The sequence below is a fragment of the Palaemon carinicauda genome, chromosome 6 (genome assembly GCF_036898095.1).
Source record: "Palaemon carinicauda isolate YSFRI2023 chromosome 6, ASM3689809v2, whole genome shotgun sequence".
Taxonomy (NCBI): Eukaryota; Metazoa; Arthropoda; class Malacostraca; order Decapoda; family Palaemonidae; genus Palaemon; species Palaemon carinicauda.
Window position 1 is genome coordinate 140,296,377 of NC_090730.1, and position 20,000 is coordinate 140,316,376.

Consider the following 20,000-nt stretch of genomic DNA (forward strand, 5'->3'; position numbering starts at 1 on the left):
ATATATATATATATATATATATATATATATATACACAGTATATACATACATATATATATATATATATATATATGTAATATATATATATATATATATATATATATATATATGTATATATATACACAGTATATACATACATATATATATATATATATATATATATATATATATATATATGTATATATATATATATATATATATATATATACATACTGTCATGAATAGAAATTGTAAGATCTAAAATAGATATTTCCTATCAAGAACTTTGAAATCAATTCTATCGATTTGTAAGATACTGGAGGCCTCTCTCTCTCTCTCTCTCTCTCTCTCTCTCTCTCTCTCTCTCTCTCTCTCTCTCTCTCTCTCTCTCAGTAAGTCCGTTGAGATATCAACATTTTTGTAACATCCTGAGCCGAGTGTTGAAATATGTTCGACTTATGCGAGATCCTTTGGCCGTGACAATGTCAGTGTAGTTTAGTTTGTTGTTACCCTCAGCAGCGACAACGGTAGACATTGTAACTTGAATAGAGAGAGGGAGTAAAAGAAAGAAATCGTATAGTGAAATTTGTATGTTTTTACTTCGAAGTTTTGATTAATGTTTCGAATCAAGCAAGTTCGTGAGTGTAAAAGAAATCCCGACAGTATTGTGTTCTTGGATAATGAAACACTACCCAACAAAGTTTAAACTTGATAACACTCAAGTAGATTACTTAGAAAACATTATGACAAGAAGCGATCCATGTAAAGAAATGTGGAAAGTTGAATAGGTTTCAGATAAGAGGTTGATTGTTATTCTGAAATTAAATGTTTCCTTGATTCAAAAAGTGCTTATAAGTTGGAATGGTGGTCATGAAATGAAAACCTTCCCAAAATAAGGGGAAACAAGAGTAGATCTAAAGAACATATTGGCAAAAACGAGAGTCCCAGATGTCAAGATGGGTTCAAGGTTTTGTCAGTAGTGGCGTCACTGCTAAGTGAAGTAAGGAGTGACAGTGTCACGTATCCCAGGGACTTATTAAATTCTAATCATATGTGGCAGACAGTAAGCCAGCTGAAAATGCATTGTGAGGTCTAGTTCACATGAAAAGGGATGAGCGAGGAAGAGCAATTAAATATTGCAAGTTGATTGGGAGGCTAGAAAGTTAGAATTTTATAACACGTAGTTACGTGCTGTAAGAAAAGTTGTGAGAAATAATGATTGAAATCTTGAAGATTGAAAAAATGAAAAAATATAGTTAAAAAATATAGATTAAAAAAAAACTGCGCAAGTTGTTTAGCATATATTCTAAGTAAATATGTTTTTGTCTTTTTGAGGGGGGTGGAGTAAGACTATGTGCGCGGAATTTGAAGTCCTTTATAAGAATGATGCAAACGGAGGGAAGCTATCGCACCCCTTTCAAAATGGATATAATTCAGCGTATGCGGTACCGGCCATTAGATTTTACATCAAATACCGAAAATGGTGGGAATGAAGGATTCCTGTCGGGTAACAACCAACTTTAACTGATTAACTTTGCTCTCAAAGGAACCAGATGTTTAACCTCCACTCTTCCCTCCACCTTACTGATGGATTATTTTCTTGTGTTCTTTGGATGAGTGTTGTGTAGTGATTGTGTCTTTGTGTTTTTATCTATGGAAGTTAAAGAACGTAAGTCGGAGTTTAGGAAATCCCCAGGCTGGGACAAGCCTTATGGGTGGTTTACTTCAACTTGTACCCCACTTCAACCAAATGCCGCCATTATGCACCATTTTTCTCTGAGACTAAGCTGTATGTCACTACGCAAGTGCCGCCTATTCTTAGGAGCAACCAATGAACGCCAGACGACTTTGCTGTGCTGTATAAATTAAGAGTATCAGTATCATTTCCTATGCTCCAGTAGACTGTTTGCCGTTCTGTTGGCTTTAAAAAATTATCTATCGAAATAACAGGATATTCTAACATTAGGTCACCTGATTTAGTTTCCGGTGAGCTTACCACCTGCAACTGCCTCCAGTTACTTTTGCTAAAAGGCAACATCATCACTGAAACGTTATAGTGTATTACTTTTTTTGTGTGTAATGATTTCACGTTTTACAATTAGAATAATTCTTTTGCAATATTCCACATTTTTACATAAACACAATTGATAAAAGTATACATACACAGACTTTTTTTTAATTCAATGTATGTACATGGCTGCTTAAAGCAAATGAATAAGAGACGTATGGTTTGGATGGTAGTTTTGCTGAGTTGAGCACCAAAAAGGCAGTTCCAGCAATCAATATTATGATCCTACTGGATGGCTATACAGCTTCATTTCTATACCTCACCCTGTGTTGAGAGTCATACTTGGCCCCCTTGCCAATGGGACCATTTAGGATGAGGAAGAAGCCTTCATTGTGGGGGGGGGGGGGGTATTACCACTCCGGTATTGTCGCAGGAGCTGTTAAGTACTTTCTTTCACAGGTCCTTGGAAACCATGACAATAGAATCATAGGCTAAGAACCTAGCCAGGTGGAGGTTTCCTGTGAGTGAGCACACGGATTGACCTGTAGAGGAAAGGATTTACTGTTAAACGGTACATGATACTTCCACTGATGTGAGGCTGAATCTCGCAAGATTAAGTAGATTTTAATGAGTTCTCAGATTCCGTGACAGGAGCATCTATAGGGTCCAAGACCTTGTTTGTACGGCTCAACCATGGCAAACCAAGGAGAGGTTTTGTACCTGAAGAACTGCCGAAGGCCCCTCTTAATAAACAAGACTACCTTAATTGAAGGTACCAAGGTTACTAGGTTACTGCTTATACAGAGTTGAACTTGTAAGGAAGTTCACACACTTCTAAGAACTGACCCTTAAAAGTGGGATGTTTGGTTTCTAGGGGATGGCTGAAAAGTCTTTCCAGATTACTGGTGTCATGAGGTGCTTTGTCCTCTAGGAGGAATGAAGCAACATTATCCTGTTCTAGGGATCAATCGCTAGTGCACAAGTATTTATGCTAAAGTTCCACAACAGAAACAGGAATATATCTTCATGAGCCAGATGAGCAAGCTGATTGTGAACATTCATGCTCTCCAGCAAGACACCTTGTCAAATCTCTTAGTTTGAACACGACCTATCTTTGCGAATCAATTCTGTTTCTATTTACTGCACGAAAAGATGTACCAGGTGTGAACCTTATTGGTAAGCAAATGTGTGGTACCAATTTCCAGCCACACACAGATCTAGAGCTACACACACTCTCTTAGGAGGGAGATCATACATCATATCGATAGACCAGTGAAGGTGGACGTGAAATGCATACACTTCCATAAACACGAAAATATGGGTCACCAAGAGATTGAGACACTTCTTCCCCCTCTTATCAACTAAAGGACAAGAGATGGTGATATAGACAGGGAAGTCCTCTTTTATTGCTGTAGGTGGGGAAGGGGAAATTATTAATGGTTTTTCTAGCTTGTTCTTCAGGATTGGAGATCTGAACCATGAGATACCAAAATCTGAGCAATGGACAATGTCTCCACATAAGTAGCATCATCTGACTCAGAAGGAGACAGAGACTTGCTAGAAGACTAGTGAGATCTCTTGCAAGAGGCCTATCTGCACAACTTCTTAATCGTCCTCCTCTTGTGAAGATGAGAGTCCATTGAAGAGAAGGAGTTGCATGATAAAGAAGAGGAGGGGGAGGATTGAAGGACAAGGCTGGGGTGGATTGAGCACGCTTCTTCTTCCCCCTTGTGCTAGTTAAACCTTGCCCAGCAACTATGGCCATCAATGGTGAGGTCTTTGGCTATGATGGCAGTTCTTGTGCAGAGGAGGATGCTACAAGCACTTCACCACCTGGAATCAATGGTACACAAGGGGAAGCAAACACGGGTGGTGATTCACAAGCACAGGCACAGCACTAGAAGTGGAATCCTTGGCTGAATCCACGAAGGACTGCAAAGCATTTATAGATACATTTCCATGAACAGTTAGCGATGTCTATAAACTCCATAGATGAAAGTAATTTTATAGCACAGAATGGGGTGGCCTTGTAAGGGGTTTCCATCTTGATGCAGAGATGGATCATGTACTAAGAGTTGTGAATCGTTTACCCTTTCTACTCATGCATTAACTGCTACATCAAAGGCCCAGGGAGAACATGGGAGAGCAACTGAGGGATCAGCTTTATCAGGCTAAATCATAGTTGGACATTTAGTCCGTCATGATATTGAATTTCACCAACTTCTTCCAGTTAGCTTCCAAGAAGCACATAGTGTAGTTAGGCATACTTGCTCTTTCCAGTGGAAAAGTCTTAACCTTTCTTCCCAACCAGCTAGCCAGTGATTGTGAAATAACTTCAGCTTGTCAACGCAAAATGTCATTGCCCTTCTTCTCACAAGAAGCCAGGTTTAAGAGTGTGCTTGTTCTTCATAATGGATCTTTGCTGAATTCCTCTCTCTCTCTCTTCTAAGGAGGGATGTGTAGGCAGTGCAGTGTCCTTCAAAACCATTGATTACTTGAAAGGGATTGAGGCCTGGTCTTCAGGGGTGGCTACATCACTTGGTGTAGACATGAAAAGGGGCACCATTTCTTTCAATGGGACCCTTCCAGGATATTCAGACCCTTCTTCCTCTTGAAAGGTTCCAGCTTCAGTCCAGCCTTTTTGTTTGCCTTCTCAGGCTAAGTCAAGAATGGGAGGTAAGGGAAAGAATAAGGGAAGGGAACACTGAAGGGAGCATTCCCACACTCCAGTGGTGGGGTGCTTGTTGTGCCACAGGGGGAAATGGCAGCAGTGGGACAAAAAACCTTGAAAAGCAAATGTCCTTCAAGAGGAACACTTATTTCCTCTCGAGGATCTTCATTTTCCCGTTACTTGGACTGATCCATTTCAAATCATATCTCCAAGAATTGCAAAAAGACTTGACCTTATCATTATAAGTAAATGTGATGCTGAAGATCATGCTAGAAGGTTCAGACAACCTGACTCTTAGTTTCTATAATTGGTTCTTCCGGTAAAAAAAAAGTTGTCTGCGAACTGGAAACCAGTCACTATCTCTTACCTCTGAATGAATTTGTCCATTCATGGTGGAAGCAGTTAGGTCTGTACCACCTTTCATCAGAGAGATGGACTTCATTATTTTGATGAACCTTCATGTATCCATCCATCAGTCTTCTCGAATTGTACTCAAAGGAGTGGTATATCAATTAAATACTCTTACCTAGAATTTGGGTTGAACCCTGCTCCTTTAATGCTCACACAGATGTACTTCTTGGTACTAGTAAAGGTACCTCAATGATTGGCTAATCCTGGTAGCCTCCAACGCACAGTTACTTTAGGATTGAGATTGTCTTCTCTAATATTATTACAATCTGAGGATGATGATAAATTGAGAGAAGATGGAGCTCTCGCCCAACCAGAGGAGGATGTTTTAGGGCTCTTACATTAGTAAGTTGATAAAGGTACTGCAATTGTTTCTGCTTGTACAAAATCAACTCGCTTGGCTCTGGCAACTTCTCCTTGGACATGGTTATCCCTCGAGAAGTTCCTTCCTCATAAGCATCGCTACTTTACATCCCTTTGATAATGTCTGAAGCCTCGCCAATCAGGCTTCAAGGATCCTCCCTCTATTTCTGTCCCTCTTGTCTAGGAGGTGAAGAACGACCTTGTTTGGTGGTTGGATGACAACAACCGTACTGTGGATGCTTCCATATACTCCAACCCCTCTAGATATGTTTCTGTGTAGATGCATCAAAGGAGGGTTGAGGATCACGCATACAGTACAGTCTCATTTCGAATTGAACCAAGAATTGTGTCAATATATCACTGTCCTTGAGATGTAGGCAGTTTTTATTGCGCTGCAAGCATCCCTAAATCTTGCAATGGACCATTCAGCATTTGTCAACAAGCAACAGGGTATTATCTTACTTCCTATCTACCAATATGTAAAGCAAACAAATCACAACTGAGTGACTCTTTGAGCTATAGAGCTGTCACTGAAATACATTTTGAAGAAAAGGAATGACCTACAGATCAGCTTAGCTCAGCTCAGCTGCCAAGGGCAGGTAGTAGGACCGGAATGATTCCTACATCCTCTTTATAATAGGTTATTCCAATTGTGGGGCTTGCTGTCGACTGACTAATTTGCCACTTGCAACATCCTGTGTCCACAGTTGGTATTTTAGGTCACTTTCCAACACTCATGATATGACATTGATGTTTATACTTTTCCTCTATTTTGACTGATCTGATGAGAGATCAACCAAGTTTTGATCTTCTCAAGCATCAGAATGACCCTAGTAGATCTCATATAGTAAAACACCAAATGGTACCCAGGCCTAATACCCCTTCTTATAGTGGTCTTAAGTGAGATCCCATCCTGGTTTTGTCAGCTCATTTCTGGATGTACCAACAGTTCATGAATTCACGCTTCATTGCTGAAGATTATCCAGCATCTACTCCAAGGAAACGCTCTTCCCGAGAGATATCGAATACAGAAAATGGTTCTCTGTAACTGTCTTATACAATTGGTACTGTAGGAAACTATTCAGTAGGTTGTGGATTTCATAGTCTACCTCTGTCAAAAGAAGCTCCTCTCCAGCTCAAATACAGTACAGCATTGCAGTATTTAAAATACGGTAATTAAGTGACAAAGGTAGCCTCAAATGAGGGTATTCCAATCCGTAAATTCTTCCTGATTTTCTCCTTTACTTCTATTATTTCCCTTACTGTAGATTGTCATTATTTCTCACCAAGCTGTACCATTCATCTGCTTATTATATAGTAAAACTTCTCCTTTACATGTGAAAACCAATATTCACTCAGGCAATCTCAGATTCAGAAGTCATGCTGTAGAGGCCATTAATTGATATCATATGTGGATAGGAATTTCGCTGAAACTAAAAAGAAATAAATTACAAAAACAACTGATGAATGGGTTCTTGGTTTGCTCAACAAAGGCTGACACAATTTTTCTGTAGAAACAGGATGCTAAGTTGATAACAAAATGACGAAAAGTGTTTTTTTTTCTTCTTTGTTTTCTGTGTAGATCGATTTAATACTGCGCTGATGGTGTAATTAATGATAATACCCAGTGATCATCATCTGCGTTTTTTTTCCTGGATTTACACTTGATCAACAAAATTCTATCTAATTGGATTTCTTTTGCGACAAGGAACCGGAACAGATCAGAGAAGGTCATGGTGACGGCAAAGTATGACATCGATAACTATTAGCCTTTAAACCTCACACAACAAAATGGAAAGTCTAAACTTATTTCAAAGCATCTCGAGTAAATTTAACAAGGCGATTCTACAAATTGAAAATAATTGTGTCGTAAATGGAAAAAAAAATTATGGTGCCGATGAAAAGGAAAGCAAACAACAAACAAGGAAATCTGTTATCTCTCTGTAGCCGAACTGAACTATATGTCCCCTTTCCCTTGCATCACTTGAGTATAGTGCTCCAGTATTATCATCATTTGTTTTACACGAATAATGATAATAATGAAGCAAGTCCTCGATCGACCTTTTCTCTTCTTCCTTTCTCTCTCAATTGTCTCCTGCAGTATTGTATCGTTTAATGAGACAGAAAGTATCCTTCCGAAAATATATATGGCTATTAGAGCAGAGAACATAAATACTAAAATTTACATGATAATTTTTTTTCAGGGGAGACACTTATAAAAAAATACTAACAAATTTAAATATTCATTTTCTCGTAGACCTTGGTGATTACATAAACTTACGTTCCTTAATCTATGGCAAGAATCTTTTGATTTTTGAAAGCATACATTGACACCTGGGGACAATTAAAAGTGTTTTCTGCGGTGTACTTCTCAAGTGATTAACATAAAGCGTAAAAAACAAATGACATAATACAAAAGAGAAGCAAAACTCACAGGATCGGATAAAACTTAGCGTCAAGTTGATTAATTTTCCCGTAAAGAAAAGTGACCTAAATTTCGACAATGGGTTTGAGTGCCGTAGATATCACCCTCTTCAGTATATCTCTCATCGCCAGTGCGGCCATCGGCATCTACCATGGCGTACGAGGGATTAAATCAACGCCCTTGGAATACCTCCTAGGAGGGCGGAATATGAAGTCCTTTCCACTAGCAATGAGCATGATGGTGGGCACTGTTTCCGCCGTGACCATCATGGGTAATGCTGGAGAAATGTATGCTTATGGCACCCAGTTCTGGGTCATGGATTTAGGCATTGCTATGGGGATGGTGCTCGTGGCTAAAGTTCTCATACCTATCATGTATCCTCTTCAGATGGTGTCTTTGTACCAGGTGAGATAATGATTGCATTACTTTTTATCATTTTAAAGGCTAAAATTGTTACGTATGCTTGAATTTTCAACTTATCATCTTTATTTTCATTATTCATAAATTTGACAGTAAATTTGAGGAGGAGAGAATTCTAAATTGCAATGAATTAGAAAGGAAAGCCAAGATTAAGAAATGTAGTAAAATGCATATAAAGATAACAACCAATTAATTATTTCCTTTGTCTGCATCTTTTCCCACTTTTATGTGGGGTCGAATCAGACAAAGAAGAATATAATTAAATGTTTGTTATCTTTATTTGCATTTTACTACATTTCTTAATCTTGGTAACAAACAATTAACTATATAGAATAAGTAAATGAAGATAATAGCGCCATAAGTGACTACCATATACCTTTTATTCCCTCCATTCATAGCATGCGTCTTGGTTTACGACAGTCACAGTTCTTCCCTTTACTTTTCCAGTATATCGAGAAGCGTTTCAAGTCGAAGACTCTGCGTCAGGCGACAGTCGTCCTCCAGCTCTTAGGTGGATACTTCTTCACCGGATTCATCCTGTTCCCTCCATCCATCGCCCTCAAGTTCTTCACGGGATTGCCCATTATGACCAACATCTTCATAATGGGCGCCACGTGCACTGTTTATTCAGCCTTTGTATGTTTTCGTTAGCAAGTGCAACTTTTTATAAGCTTTATAGCAAGTTTTTTTTTTTCTAGTATTTGAATTACCATAATTCCATTATTCTTTTTCATATTTTGGATTCTGTCTCAATTTAGGACTTAATCAAGAAGGGGAAACGCAGTGACTGAAGTGAAATTAGTGAGAAAAATAAAAATGGAAAATAGATTGCTTTTAAACTTTTATCAGATTTCTGCATGTTTATTAATTCTATTATTTTCAGGACCATGCAACATTATTGTATAAAAAACTATACAATGGAAATCTGGGTTGATAATATAGAAACGGGGAGTTAGGATTATTCTAGCCATTACAAGGTGTTTCCTAGCTATCATTTTCTTGGTGGCTAAACTGTAATTATTGAGAAATTCTTATATCTTGGTTTTTGGAGTCTTGATTCAAGGGTACAATTCGCATCATTACACATGTACAGTAGAGCGTATAAACATGAACGAGCCATTTCTTTCCAAAGCAAGTAATTTATATAAAAGTTAGTACAGCAAATGAACCTCAAAGCTGAATGTTATATAAAAAAAATACAAGATGAGGGAGATACAAAACATAATTTGGTAATATACAGGGCATGGGGCTTGAAGATAATGCCCGATATTTTAATGGAATTTATTCTGCGGAAAATTTTAGGCCGGTGTATGGTAAAGTCAGTGTGCCTATTGTAGGTAACTATTGGTCAAGAGATTTTCCAGTGTAGACTACCTTAGCTCAACCGATTAGATGTCCAATAATGTATTGGCATTAGACGTAATGCTAAAAGATGCATAAAGATTTTAAAATTTTACCTATCTAAAAGGATTATCAGGTTAATATTTACAACTACGGGTAAACAAAATGACATTGGACAGAATTTTACACATCAGGTCCTACCAAAATCTGAGTAGACTCAGCCTGTTAAAAGGCTTAAATGTTTAAGCGCCGCTCGTGAATGGCAGAGGCTAGAGACTGATACATATGATCAGCTACCAACCCTCCTCTCCATCCAAGCTAGGACCAGGGAGGGCCAGACAATGGCCGCCGATGACTTAGCAGGTAGACCTATAGGGAGTAAATGAACTAACGAGTTTGAGCGGGATTTGAATCCCAGTCTGGAGATCACCAGTCAGGGACGTTATCAAATAAGCCACCATAATAATTATGTATCCCTTCTTCCTTTCCTTCTAGGGAGGAGTGAAAGCAGTTGTGTATGCCGACGTCTTCCAAGCTGTGGTCATGGTTATAGGAGTCCTGGCGATCGTGATCCAAGGGTCGGTGGCCATGGGAGGAATTGATAAGGTTTGGGATACTGCTTACCACGGCGACAGGATCGAATTCTTCAAGTGAGAATTATTTACATTTCGTTAAACTTGTTTGTAAATCAGAGAACAGGAAATTTCAAGGAAGCATGCACGAAGATGAAGTTGAATTCTTGCATTTTTTCAAGTGAAATATCAATTTTTGACTAATTTTATCTATTCAGGGAAATGCAGTATTAGAAAGTTATAGATATAAAACAGTACTTATCCTGATGTATGATATTTGGATGGAATATTCCATTAACAGAAACTGCTTTACTCTTTTTAAACAGCCTCAGTCTAAACCCCTACCAGAGGCACAGCTTTTGGCTCTGCGCGACCCTTGGTCTCTTCTTTGCCCTGAGTACCTACGGCGTCAATCAAAGCCAGACGCAGAGATTCTTCAGCACTGGCTCTCTCAACGAAGCCCAGTGGTAAGTCAATGACTGAAGCAAAACAAATTAAGAGTGCAACAAGCTTTACTTGAGTGGATCTGATTTTAGAATTTTATAAAGATTAAGAGTGTGAATCTAATATCCTGACTTCGTCTAAGTTCACACTGTCAGTAATGAATACTAACCGAGGACAATGAAAAGACGATATTCTGCATTCTACATATTTGAGTTTTTAGCTTGCATGTATTAGTATTTTTCAACTTTTGAAAACATTCCAACAAAGAAAAATCGTTCTGGTGCATATCTTTCTCACTCATTGGTTTCAGGGTCTTGTATTACGCTGCTGCAGGGATGGTGTTCCTGAAAGCAATCATCAACTTGGCAGGCCTAGTGATGTATGCTTACTACAAGGATTGTGATCCTATCACCGATCCTAAGAATTATATAAAGGACCCTTCCATTGTCGTGGTTAAGTATGTGCTGGAAGTCCTCACGAAGGTCCCTGGGATGTCAGGAATTTTCGTGGCGGCTATATATGCTGCTGTTCTCAGGTACGACTGGGAACCGGTTCTTAATGTAAATAGATACAATTGCTGTGCAGTTACTTACTAGGCTGCAAATGAACAGATCCTAGAAGCATCTTGTCATAGTAGAACCAGAATAGCCAAACCTATAAACAAGCAATTAGATTAAATATTAATCCTTTTAATCTTCTCATATTAAAACCATTATTGCTAAGAGCTCACAAAACTATTCATAGCCAACATAATCACTGATGTAGTCAGATGGAAGAAAATTAATACTGAAAATTAGAAACTTTTTAATAAATAATTAACCTACGTTTAAATTTCCACATTGAAAATTAACTTGTTGGGAATTCTTTTTTATATTAGAGAATCTTATCATCATATTGCACTTTTATGGTTTTTATCACTTTTTTCAGCTCGGTGTCAACTCAGCTCAACTCAATGACGGCATTGCTCTGGGAGGATTTCCTGAAGGAGCTCAAAATCTTCTCTGATTATTCTGAGGTCAAGAAAGGAGCCATTCAAAAGATTATAGGTGAGTGAGTTGCAGTCTAATTTCCCGTTTCCTTGACTGGTTACAAATGGCTATTTAGCTTTTTTTCTTTCCGTTCTCTCAAAGAAACACTTAATCTTTTATATATAATCATTAGAGCTTTAGATTTTTGTAATGAGGACCTGCTTCTTTCTCGTCCCAATTCTCCTAATTTTTTTATACACTGGTATTGCAACCTCTTATAAGATATTCTTACTTTACAAAGCAATATTTAATATATCATGCCAAGGTCAATAGTTCGTTAAATTGAATAGCAGCATACTATATAAATTGCCCATTCTTTTTATCAGAAATTATGGAATCAATATATTACGGTCAGCCAAGATCTTTCACACTTAATTCTACAATTTACTGACCTAATTAACTTTTTAACTTCTTAACTATTAACTTTTTAACTTCTTAACTAAAAAGTACCTTTATATGAGAAAGGGTGAAATATTCCATGATTATAGCTAAGACTTCATCAACGTAATCATTTTTTTTTACCATAAACTGATTGAGTATTTTCCCTCTTTTCATGCTCTGTACTAAAATTCTTCAGGAGAACAAAGCGTGGGACAATTTTAAAACGTATGATTGACGATATATGTTTAAAAACACAGTATTGCATTGCTAAAAATATCCAGTGAAAGGCATTATTCTTAGTAATGACACAGTAATAATGAAATGCCTTTAAAGACCTGATGTACAGGAGTAAACCTGATATACACAATATGAAGATAAGAAACACACATAAACTATGAGATGAGACTCATGTCAACTTGCTCAACAGTATAGACTATTTGCAACGAATTTAGACTACAGAGGTTCCACAACTTGATCGCAGCTGGAATAAAACTTCTGCGTAATGTACCAACCGTGTTTCACACAATTGTACATAATTCCTTTTGTATATATTATGCTTGTATCTTCGCTCTTCCCTCGCACTAAAACGAACATGAAAATTCATGTCTGGTTTTTCCTCTGTAATATTGTCTGTCTTGTGAACTTGTTATGTCCTGTTGCCTTGAGGTTTTGTATATAAGGAGAATGTTCTACAATAATATAACTCAGTCGTTTCCAACCTGCCTTTGAGTTCAGAGCCTTACTCGGCGCCGTCACATTGGTGACCCCGGAAGTCGACTCGCTCCCACTGCCTTCTACCCCCACCTCCCTCGCCCCTCCATCGTTGGTACTATGACGGAGATGGACACTACAGCAGTTGGCGCCGCGGCCGCCCCATTGAAACTTTCACCGTTCGCCAGCAGAGAAGCGTTTGCTTGGTTTCAACGCGCTGAAGACCACTTTCGTATCAGGGGCGTGACTTGCTCAACCACCAAAGCGGATTATGTTCTCGCGGCGATACCCGAGGACACCTTCCCAGAAATATCCGACTGGCTTTGTGAACAAGGAGACACCCCAATAGAGTATGACGCCCTCAAAACATACCTTCTGCAGCAGTACTCGCCATCGCCAGCCGCCCGTATAGCAAAGCTTTTTCAGCTCTCGCAACAACCGTTGGGGGACCAAAGGGCTTCGCTTGCCCTCAGGGAAATGACCAGTATCGCTCGCCTTCAACCTGCCGCAGACGGCTCTCCTTGTGAGGTGAACCTACTCCGTGCCCTTTGGATACGCCGTTTACCTGAACCTGTACGCGCTGCCATACCCGATGTCGATAGTTTACCCATAAAGGACTTGATGACCAAAGCCGACGCCCTTATGGACAGCCACTTCAAGACCTCCATCAACGCCTCCACCCCTGACGACGAGGATGCCTATTCAACGTCAACCAAAGCTGACATGAATGCCGTAGGACATACACCCCTACCCCGTGATGTGCCGAAGCGGCGACAAAGCCGCCCACCACCCACCAATCGCTCGCGCCCCAACGAACGACTTCTACAGCCACTTACTACCTCCCATCCGCCGCAGTTTTGCTACTACCACTTCAGATTCGGGGCAACCGCAAAGAAATGTGCCAAAGATTGTCAGTGGCCAAAAAACGTGTAAGTAGGCCATCGCTTGTGGCGGTGGCCTCCCATGTTTCTAATCTTTTCTTTTTACAGGATGCAGGGACGGGCGTGCGATTTTTGGTAGACACGGGTGCTTGTCGTTCTCTTTTGCCAAGGAAACTCTTCAAGGCACAACGTAGTCTGTCTACATCTGCCGACGTCCGCTTGGTAGCTGCCAACGGATCTGCGATACCCACCTACGGTTACGAGAACCTCACATTATCGTTCGGAAACTGTAAATTCAATTGGAAGTTTCTCGTTGCTGACGTCACAATGCCAATCCTCGGTGCGGATTTCCTCTCTCATTTCCACCTTCTGGTCGATGTCGCCCACTGACGATTGGTCAACGCAGACTCGTACTTGTCGACACCTCTTCAACCCGCCCCCTCTAACCTCGCTCTCCACATCAGCGCACCCACGGATGCCTACGCCCACCTCCTCACGTCGTACCCGGAAGTTTTCCGTCCAGAACTTCGCCAAACGCCCACGGTTCCTGCCAAGCACGGTATTTATCACCATATCAAGACGACGGGACCCCCAGTCTTCGCAAAATTCAGACGTCTGGCACTGGAACGATTGGCAGCCGCCAAACAGACGTTCGCCGAAATGGAGAAAATGGGCCTTTGCCAAAAGGCCTCCAGCCCATGGTCGTCACCCTTACACATCGTTCTGAAGAAAGACGGCTCCCTCCGTCCGTGCGAGGATTACAGGCGCCTGAACATGCAAACAGAACCGGATCACTACCCCCTCCCAAACATTGCCGATGTAACCTCCTACCTGCACAAAGCGAAGGTTTTCTCTACGCTCGACCTCCTGAAGGGGTATTATCAGGTGCCTATGAACCCAGAAGACATCCCCAAGACCGCCATCACCACTCCGTTTGGCACATACACCTTCAATTACTCCTGTTTTGGCCTTCGTAATGCTGGGGAAACGTTTCAACGTCTCATGGATGGCATCTTAGGGGACCTCCCTTTCTGTGTATGTTATGTGGACGACATACTTGTGTTCTCCTCCTCAAAAGAGGAACACCTCCATCACCTGCGCATCATGCTCGACCGCCTGCAACAAAACGGCCTTGTAGTCCGGTACGACAAGTGTACCTTTGGCGCCAACGAAGTGTCGTTCTTAGGGCACCGTATCACTCCTGAAGGAGTCCATCCCCTCCCTGAGAAGGTAGCAGCCGTTCAGAATTTCCCCGCGCCCTCGACCGTCAAAGCTCTGCAGGAATTCTTGGCCATGAACAACTATTATCACCGTTTTCTGCCAGCCATTGCCGCCACTCTTGCTCCCCTCTACGCCTCCCTCAAGGGCAAGCCAAAGGACCTGAAGTGGGGTCCCCTTCAAGAAGCAGCCTTCTGCAATGCAAAGAAGGCCCTATCAACTGCTGCGGCTCTCACTTTTCCTATCCCACACGCCCCTCTCCTTCTCTCCACCGATGCCAGTGTCGTCGCTATTGGTGCAGTACTCGAGCAGGTGGTCAAAGGCTCGCCCCGCCCATTGGCCTTCTTCAGCAGAAAACTGTCCAAGGCAGAATCGGGTTATTCTACCTTCGATCGAGAATTGCTGGCGGTGCACTTGGCTGTCCGTCACTTTCGCCATTTCTTAGAAGGTACGCCCTTCGTCATTCGCACAGACCACATGCCTCTGGTGCACGCCTTCACTCGACAGTCTGACGCCTGGTCCGCCCGTCAACGCCGACATCTCTCCGCCGTGGCTGAATACAATTGCACCCTCCAATACGTCCCTGGGAAAATGAATCCCGTTGCCGATGCCCTGTCAAGAAACACGTTGGCTGCCGTTCAACTAGGATTGGATTACAACGTCCTGGCTGAAGCCCAACGACAGGATCCAGAGTATCAAGCTTGTAGGACATCCTGCACGTCCCTCCGTTGGGAAGATTTTCTCCTCGAAGACTCCAACACCACCCTCCTCTGTGACGTCAGTACTGGTAGACCGCGACCTTGGATTCCTGCTCCCATGCGCCGACACGTGTTTGATTTCATCAATGGCCTTTCACATCCCTCGTGCCGTTCTACTGCACAGCTGCTGAAGGCAAAGTTCATTTGGCACGGCATTTCTAAGGATGCTAAGGATTGGGTCCGCGCCTGTACTTCTTGCCAAACTTCCAAAGTACATCGACACACGGATTCAGGAGTGGGCACCTTTCCTCAACCTCAGCGTCATTTCGCACACATTCACGTCGACGTTGTAGGCCCCCTACCCACATCACAAGGACATCGTTACCTGTTTACCATCATCGACCGCTCCACTCGTTGGCCTGAAGCCATTCCCATGAAACTGCAACGTCCGCCTCATGTACATCTGCCTTACTCTCTGGATGGATTTCAAGATTCGGTATCCCTGAGCATATTACTTCTGACAGGGGAACCACCTTCACCTCTCAATTGTGGACGTCATTAGCGAATCTCCTGGGCATCACCCTACATCAGACAACGGCCTACAACCCCGCTGCCAATGGAATGGCTGAACGTTTTCATCGCACCCTCAAAGCAGCTTTGATGTCCCGCTGCAAGGATTGCAACTGGTTTACTCAGCTTCCCTGGGTCCTCCTTGGACTAAGGACCACTCCTAAAGACGCCCTCGACGTCTCGGCAGCTGAAATGGTGTATGGCGATCCGTTGGTCGTCCCTGCCGAATTTTTTCCTTCTACAACCTCCTCCGACGATCTCCAGCGCATACGTCACGTCGTGGGAAAATTTACTCCGTGCCGCCAGACTTACAAGCCCCCAGCGAAGCATCACATACCAACGGACTTGCACTCTGCAACGCACGTCTTCCTGCGCAACGACACCAGCAAGCCACCACTAACGCCCCCTTACACGGGCCCTTTCCTTGTGATCCGACGCAGTCCAAAAGCATTCCTCCTAAACATTCGGGGCAAAGAAGACTGGGTCTCCATTGATCGTCTAAAACCTGCTTATCTTCTGCCAGATGACCCGCCTACAGTTCGCTTCTCTAGATCAGGGCGCCCTATTTAACATGTACAGTATGTCATTTTTAGGGGGGGAGCCATGTACCAACCGTGTTTCACACAATTGTACATAATTCCTTTTGTATATATTATGCTTGTATCTTCGCTCTTCCCTCGCACTAAAACGAACATGAAAATTCATGTCTGGTTTTTCCTCTGTAATATTGTCTGTCTTGTGAACTTGTTATGTCCTGTTGCCTTGAGGTTTTGTATATAAGGAGAATGTTCTACAATAATATAACTCAGTCGTTTCCAACCTGCCTTTGAGTTCAGAGCCTTACTCGGCGCCGTCACAGTAATATTGAACCTTATGAAAGGAAATGCAATATCGTTAGAATTACCTCCAAACCTAGTACTATGTACTAGATCGTATTATCTGGAAATGTCTGAATGTAAAGGATGGTCAGATGTCTATAAATTTTCTACATCATGCCGAAAGAACTAATTGAACGACGGTGCCAGAGGATATGGAATTTAACAGACAGTAAATTCTTATCCAAGTTAAGATGAGACTGCTGATGAAGACCAAACAGAACAGTATTCAAACCATGGCAAAGCATTTATAGGAGACTCACTCCAGTGCATAAACAAATACGAGAATTCAGATTCTAAGCGATATCATTAAAGAAGGACAGTAATCAGCAGAAATTTCCTGCCTAATTATCAAACGAATTTCTCACCTAAATGTATAAATAAATGAAAAAATAAGGAATTACTGTACTCCGTGTTTCATCTCAAATAGCAAATAAAGTGACAACACATACATGTTAAAACCGCAACTCGTAAACTACTCTAGATTAACCTTAGCAATAGCAGAGCCGGAAATTAGGTTTTATGTTTGGACGAGCTGAACCCATCAATATTAAATATATTCCCATCTCGATTTCAATCTTTTTATTTCTCTAGTTTAAGGGAGCACAAGATCCTTGTAAGTGATGAGAATGAAAACTTTATTTCCAAACATTTCACAATAATATTGAGAATGAAACCGATATTTTTAATAAAGGGAAATTCTGATCCTATTAATTATTGAACAAACCCGCACACAAATTTATTAGCAGATTATATTCAGCGGAGTTTACTTATCATGGCAACTGAAAAAAATACCAGAGAAAATGGGGAAGAAGAAGCAGTATTAATGTTTGCTGAGTGGCAACACAAAAAGGTTTTCAGCAGTATGCAGTTTTTATCTGTACTGAATTTGAACGTACCAAGAATTACAAATGAGAGAGAGAGAGAGAGAGAGAGAGAGAGAGAGAGAGAGAGAGAGAGAGAGAGAGAGAGAGAGAGAGAGAGAGAGAGAGATCGCTACTACAGCAAGAAAACTACGTGTCACTAATATCCTTCTTAAATTTCTTTATGAAGCATTTACAGATTTTTCTGTTGGCCACTGTTTATAAAAATACTTCTTTCATATTCATAACTTCTGGATGAAATGTTCTGGTAAGAAATTAACAGATCTTCTCTAACCTACAAATACTCATAATAGATTATAATGTCAACTTTCCTATTCCCACAGTGTTCTTGTCCGGCGTCCTAGGACTTGTCTTTGGTTTGGCAGTATCTCAGATGGGCTCCTTCTTCAAAACTCTGTTTACAATCAACGGAGCTCTCACGGGACCTCTAATTGGCTTGTTTCTTGTTGCAGTATACTTCCCATGGATAAATGCAGCAGTATGTTATTATCGTTTTCATCATCATTACTATTATAATTACTGGCATCACTATAGTTACGTTATTATCATTACTGTTATTACTATTATTATTCTCGTTACTATTATTAAATATGCAGTTTCAATTGATTCAGATATGTTGATCAAGTAAGGACAATGATGAGAGATGTTTTGCAATGAGTTCTTGTTTGTTATTTTGTATATTGAGCCAGTAGAAACGCAGTGTCATTAGATGCAATGGAGAAGGAAAGACACTAGTACTGCTGTGCTCGGTATGAGGTTACATGAGGATAAAAAAGTAAACCCTGTCATACAATTATCATTCTCACATATGCTTTAAGATCACATTATGCATAGAAGATCCACCAGGAAAAATGGCACAAATATAGCTCAGATAGTCTACTTAACTCAAAGAAAACGAGGAAATAATAGGTGAAATATTATAGAAGGATTCTGGGAACATTTAAGAACGGGGCAGAAGTTCCACATTCTTTAGGTATGGACAAGAGCTAATTGGATAGCAGACTGTTATATTAATGATTCCCAAACAATTTTTGTTAGGGTGTAAAAATAGATAATTTCCCTCAGCCATGGTTGGTGTATATCCCAGAGTAGATCTTATAATAAATAACCAAAGACGAATAGATAATCAAGCGAAACTTTGCAACTTGGCCGGATTATTTATAATGAGGAAAGTTTTTGTGTCTGTGCCATTGGAGAAAGAGCAGTATGTGTTGCATATGTGACCTCTAATAAGCAAACCTATTTTATAGGTGTTGCACTAACACATTTTCCATCCCATTATCAATCTTTACACCAATTGACTGAATATCAAATGGGGTATTGATGTTGCGCATGATTGGATGACAGCTCAATTACTATTATTATTATTATTATTATTATTATTATTATTATTATTATTATTAGCTAAGCTACAACCCTAATTAGAAAAGTAGGACAGGATGCTATAAGCCCAAGGGCTCCAACAGGGAAAAATGGCCCAGTGAGGAAAGGATATAAGGAAATAAATACACTATATAAAAGTAAATGAACAATTCAAATAAAAAAATTAGGAACAATAACAACATTAAAACAGATCTTTCATATATAAACTATAAAGAAAGACTTATGTCAGCGCGTTCAACATAAAAACATTTGCTACAAGTTTGAACTTTTCCGAGTTAACTACTCAATTAGGAAGATCATTCCACAACTTGGTCACTGCTGGAATAAAACTTCTAGAATGCTGTCTAGAATTGAGCCTCATGATGAAGAAGGCCTGACTATTAGAATTAACTGCATGCCTAGTTTTACGACAGGATGGTAATGACATACAGGCTAAAATCGTATTTTACAATGATTAATTTCATAAGAATTTGCAGGCAAGAGGATAACACATGCCGGAAAATATGTTGCTACGCTTATTTCAGTTTTAATCTAAAGCTTATAGTCTGATTCTTCACTTTAAAGGATCATATAATTACCTTTCAACTCTAAATAGTTTTCCTTGGTCATTAGTGACCTGACGTTTTGCCAAAGCATTCAATTGTTCAATGAGGATGTACGAGTGGATTAAAAAGATAAGATACTTGTACTCTTTAATACCCAGATTATCACCATCTCGTGATTATTAATAGAAACAAGTT

The 20,000-nt window shown here is 40.4% G+C and overlaps 1 protein-coding gene across 5 annotated transcripts in view; it reads left to right on the forward strand.

The window, feature by feature from the left end:
* Positions 1–462: 462 nt before the first annotated feature.
* The window catches only part of LOC137642206 (sodium-coupled monocarboxylate transporter 1-like), a 26,962-nt gene continuing 7,424 nt past the window's right edge, over positions 463–20,000 (forward strand). Inside the window, exons 1-8 of one of the 5 annotated variants that reach the window (XM_068374737.1) lie at positions 463–567; positions 7,634–8,259; positions 8,722–8,910; positions 10,111–10,265; positions 10,514–10,654; positions 10,942–11,166; positions 11,559–11,677; positions 18,201–18,355. In XM_068374737.1, the coding sequence (XP_068230838.1) occupies positions 7,933–8,259; positions 8,722–8,910; positions 10,111–10,265; positions 10,514–10,654; positions 10,942–11,166; positions 11,559–11,677; positions 18,201–18,355 (1,311 nt within the window). In that variant the 5' untranslated portion in view covers positions 463–567; positions 7,634–7,932. The remainder of the gene's footprint in view (positions 568–7,633; positions 8,260–8,721; positions 8,911–10,110; positions 10,266–10,513; positions 10,655–10,941; positions 11,167–11,558; positions 11,678–18,200; positions 18,356–20,000) is intronic. The other 4 variants (XM_068374741.1, XM_068374740.1, XM_068374739.1 and 1 more) reach the window with 4 other exon arrangements.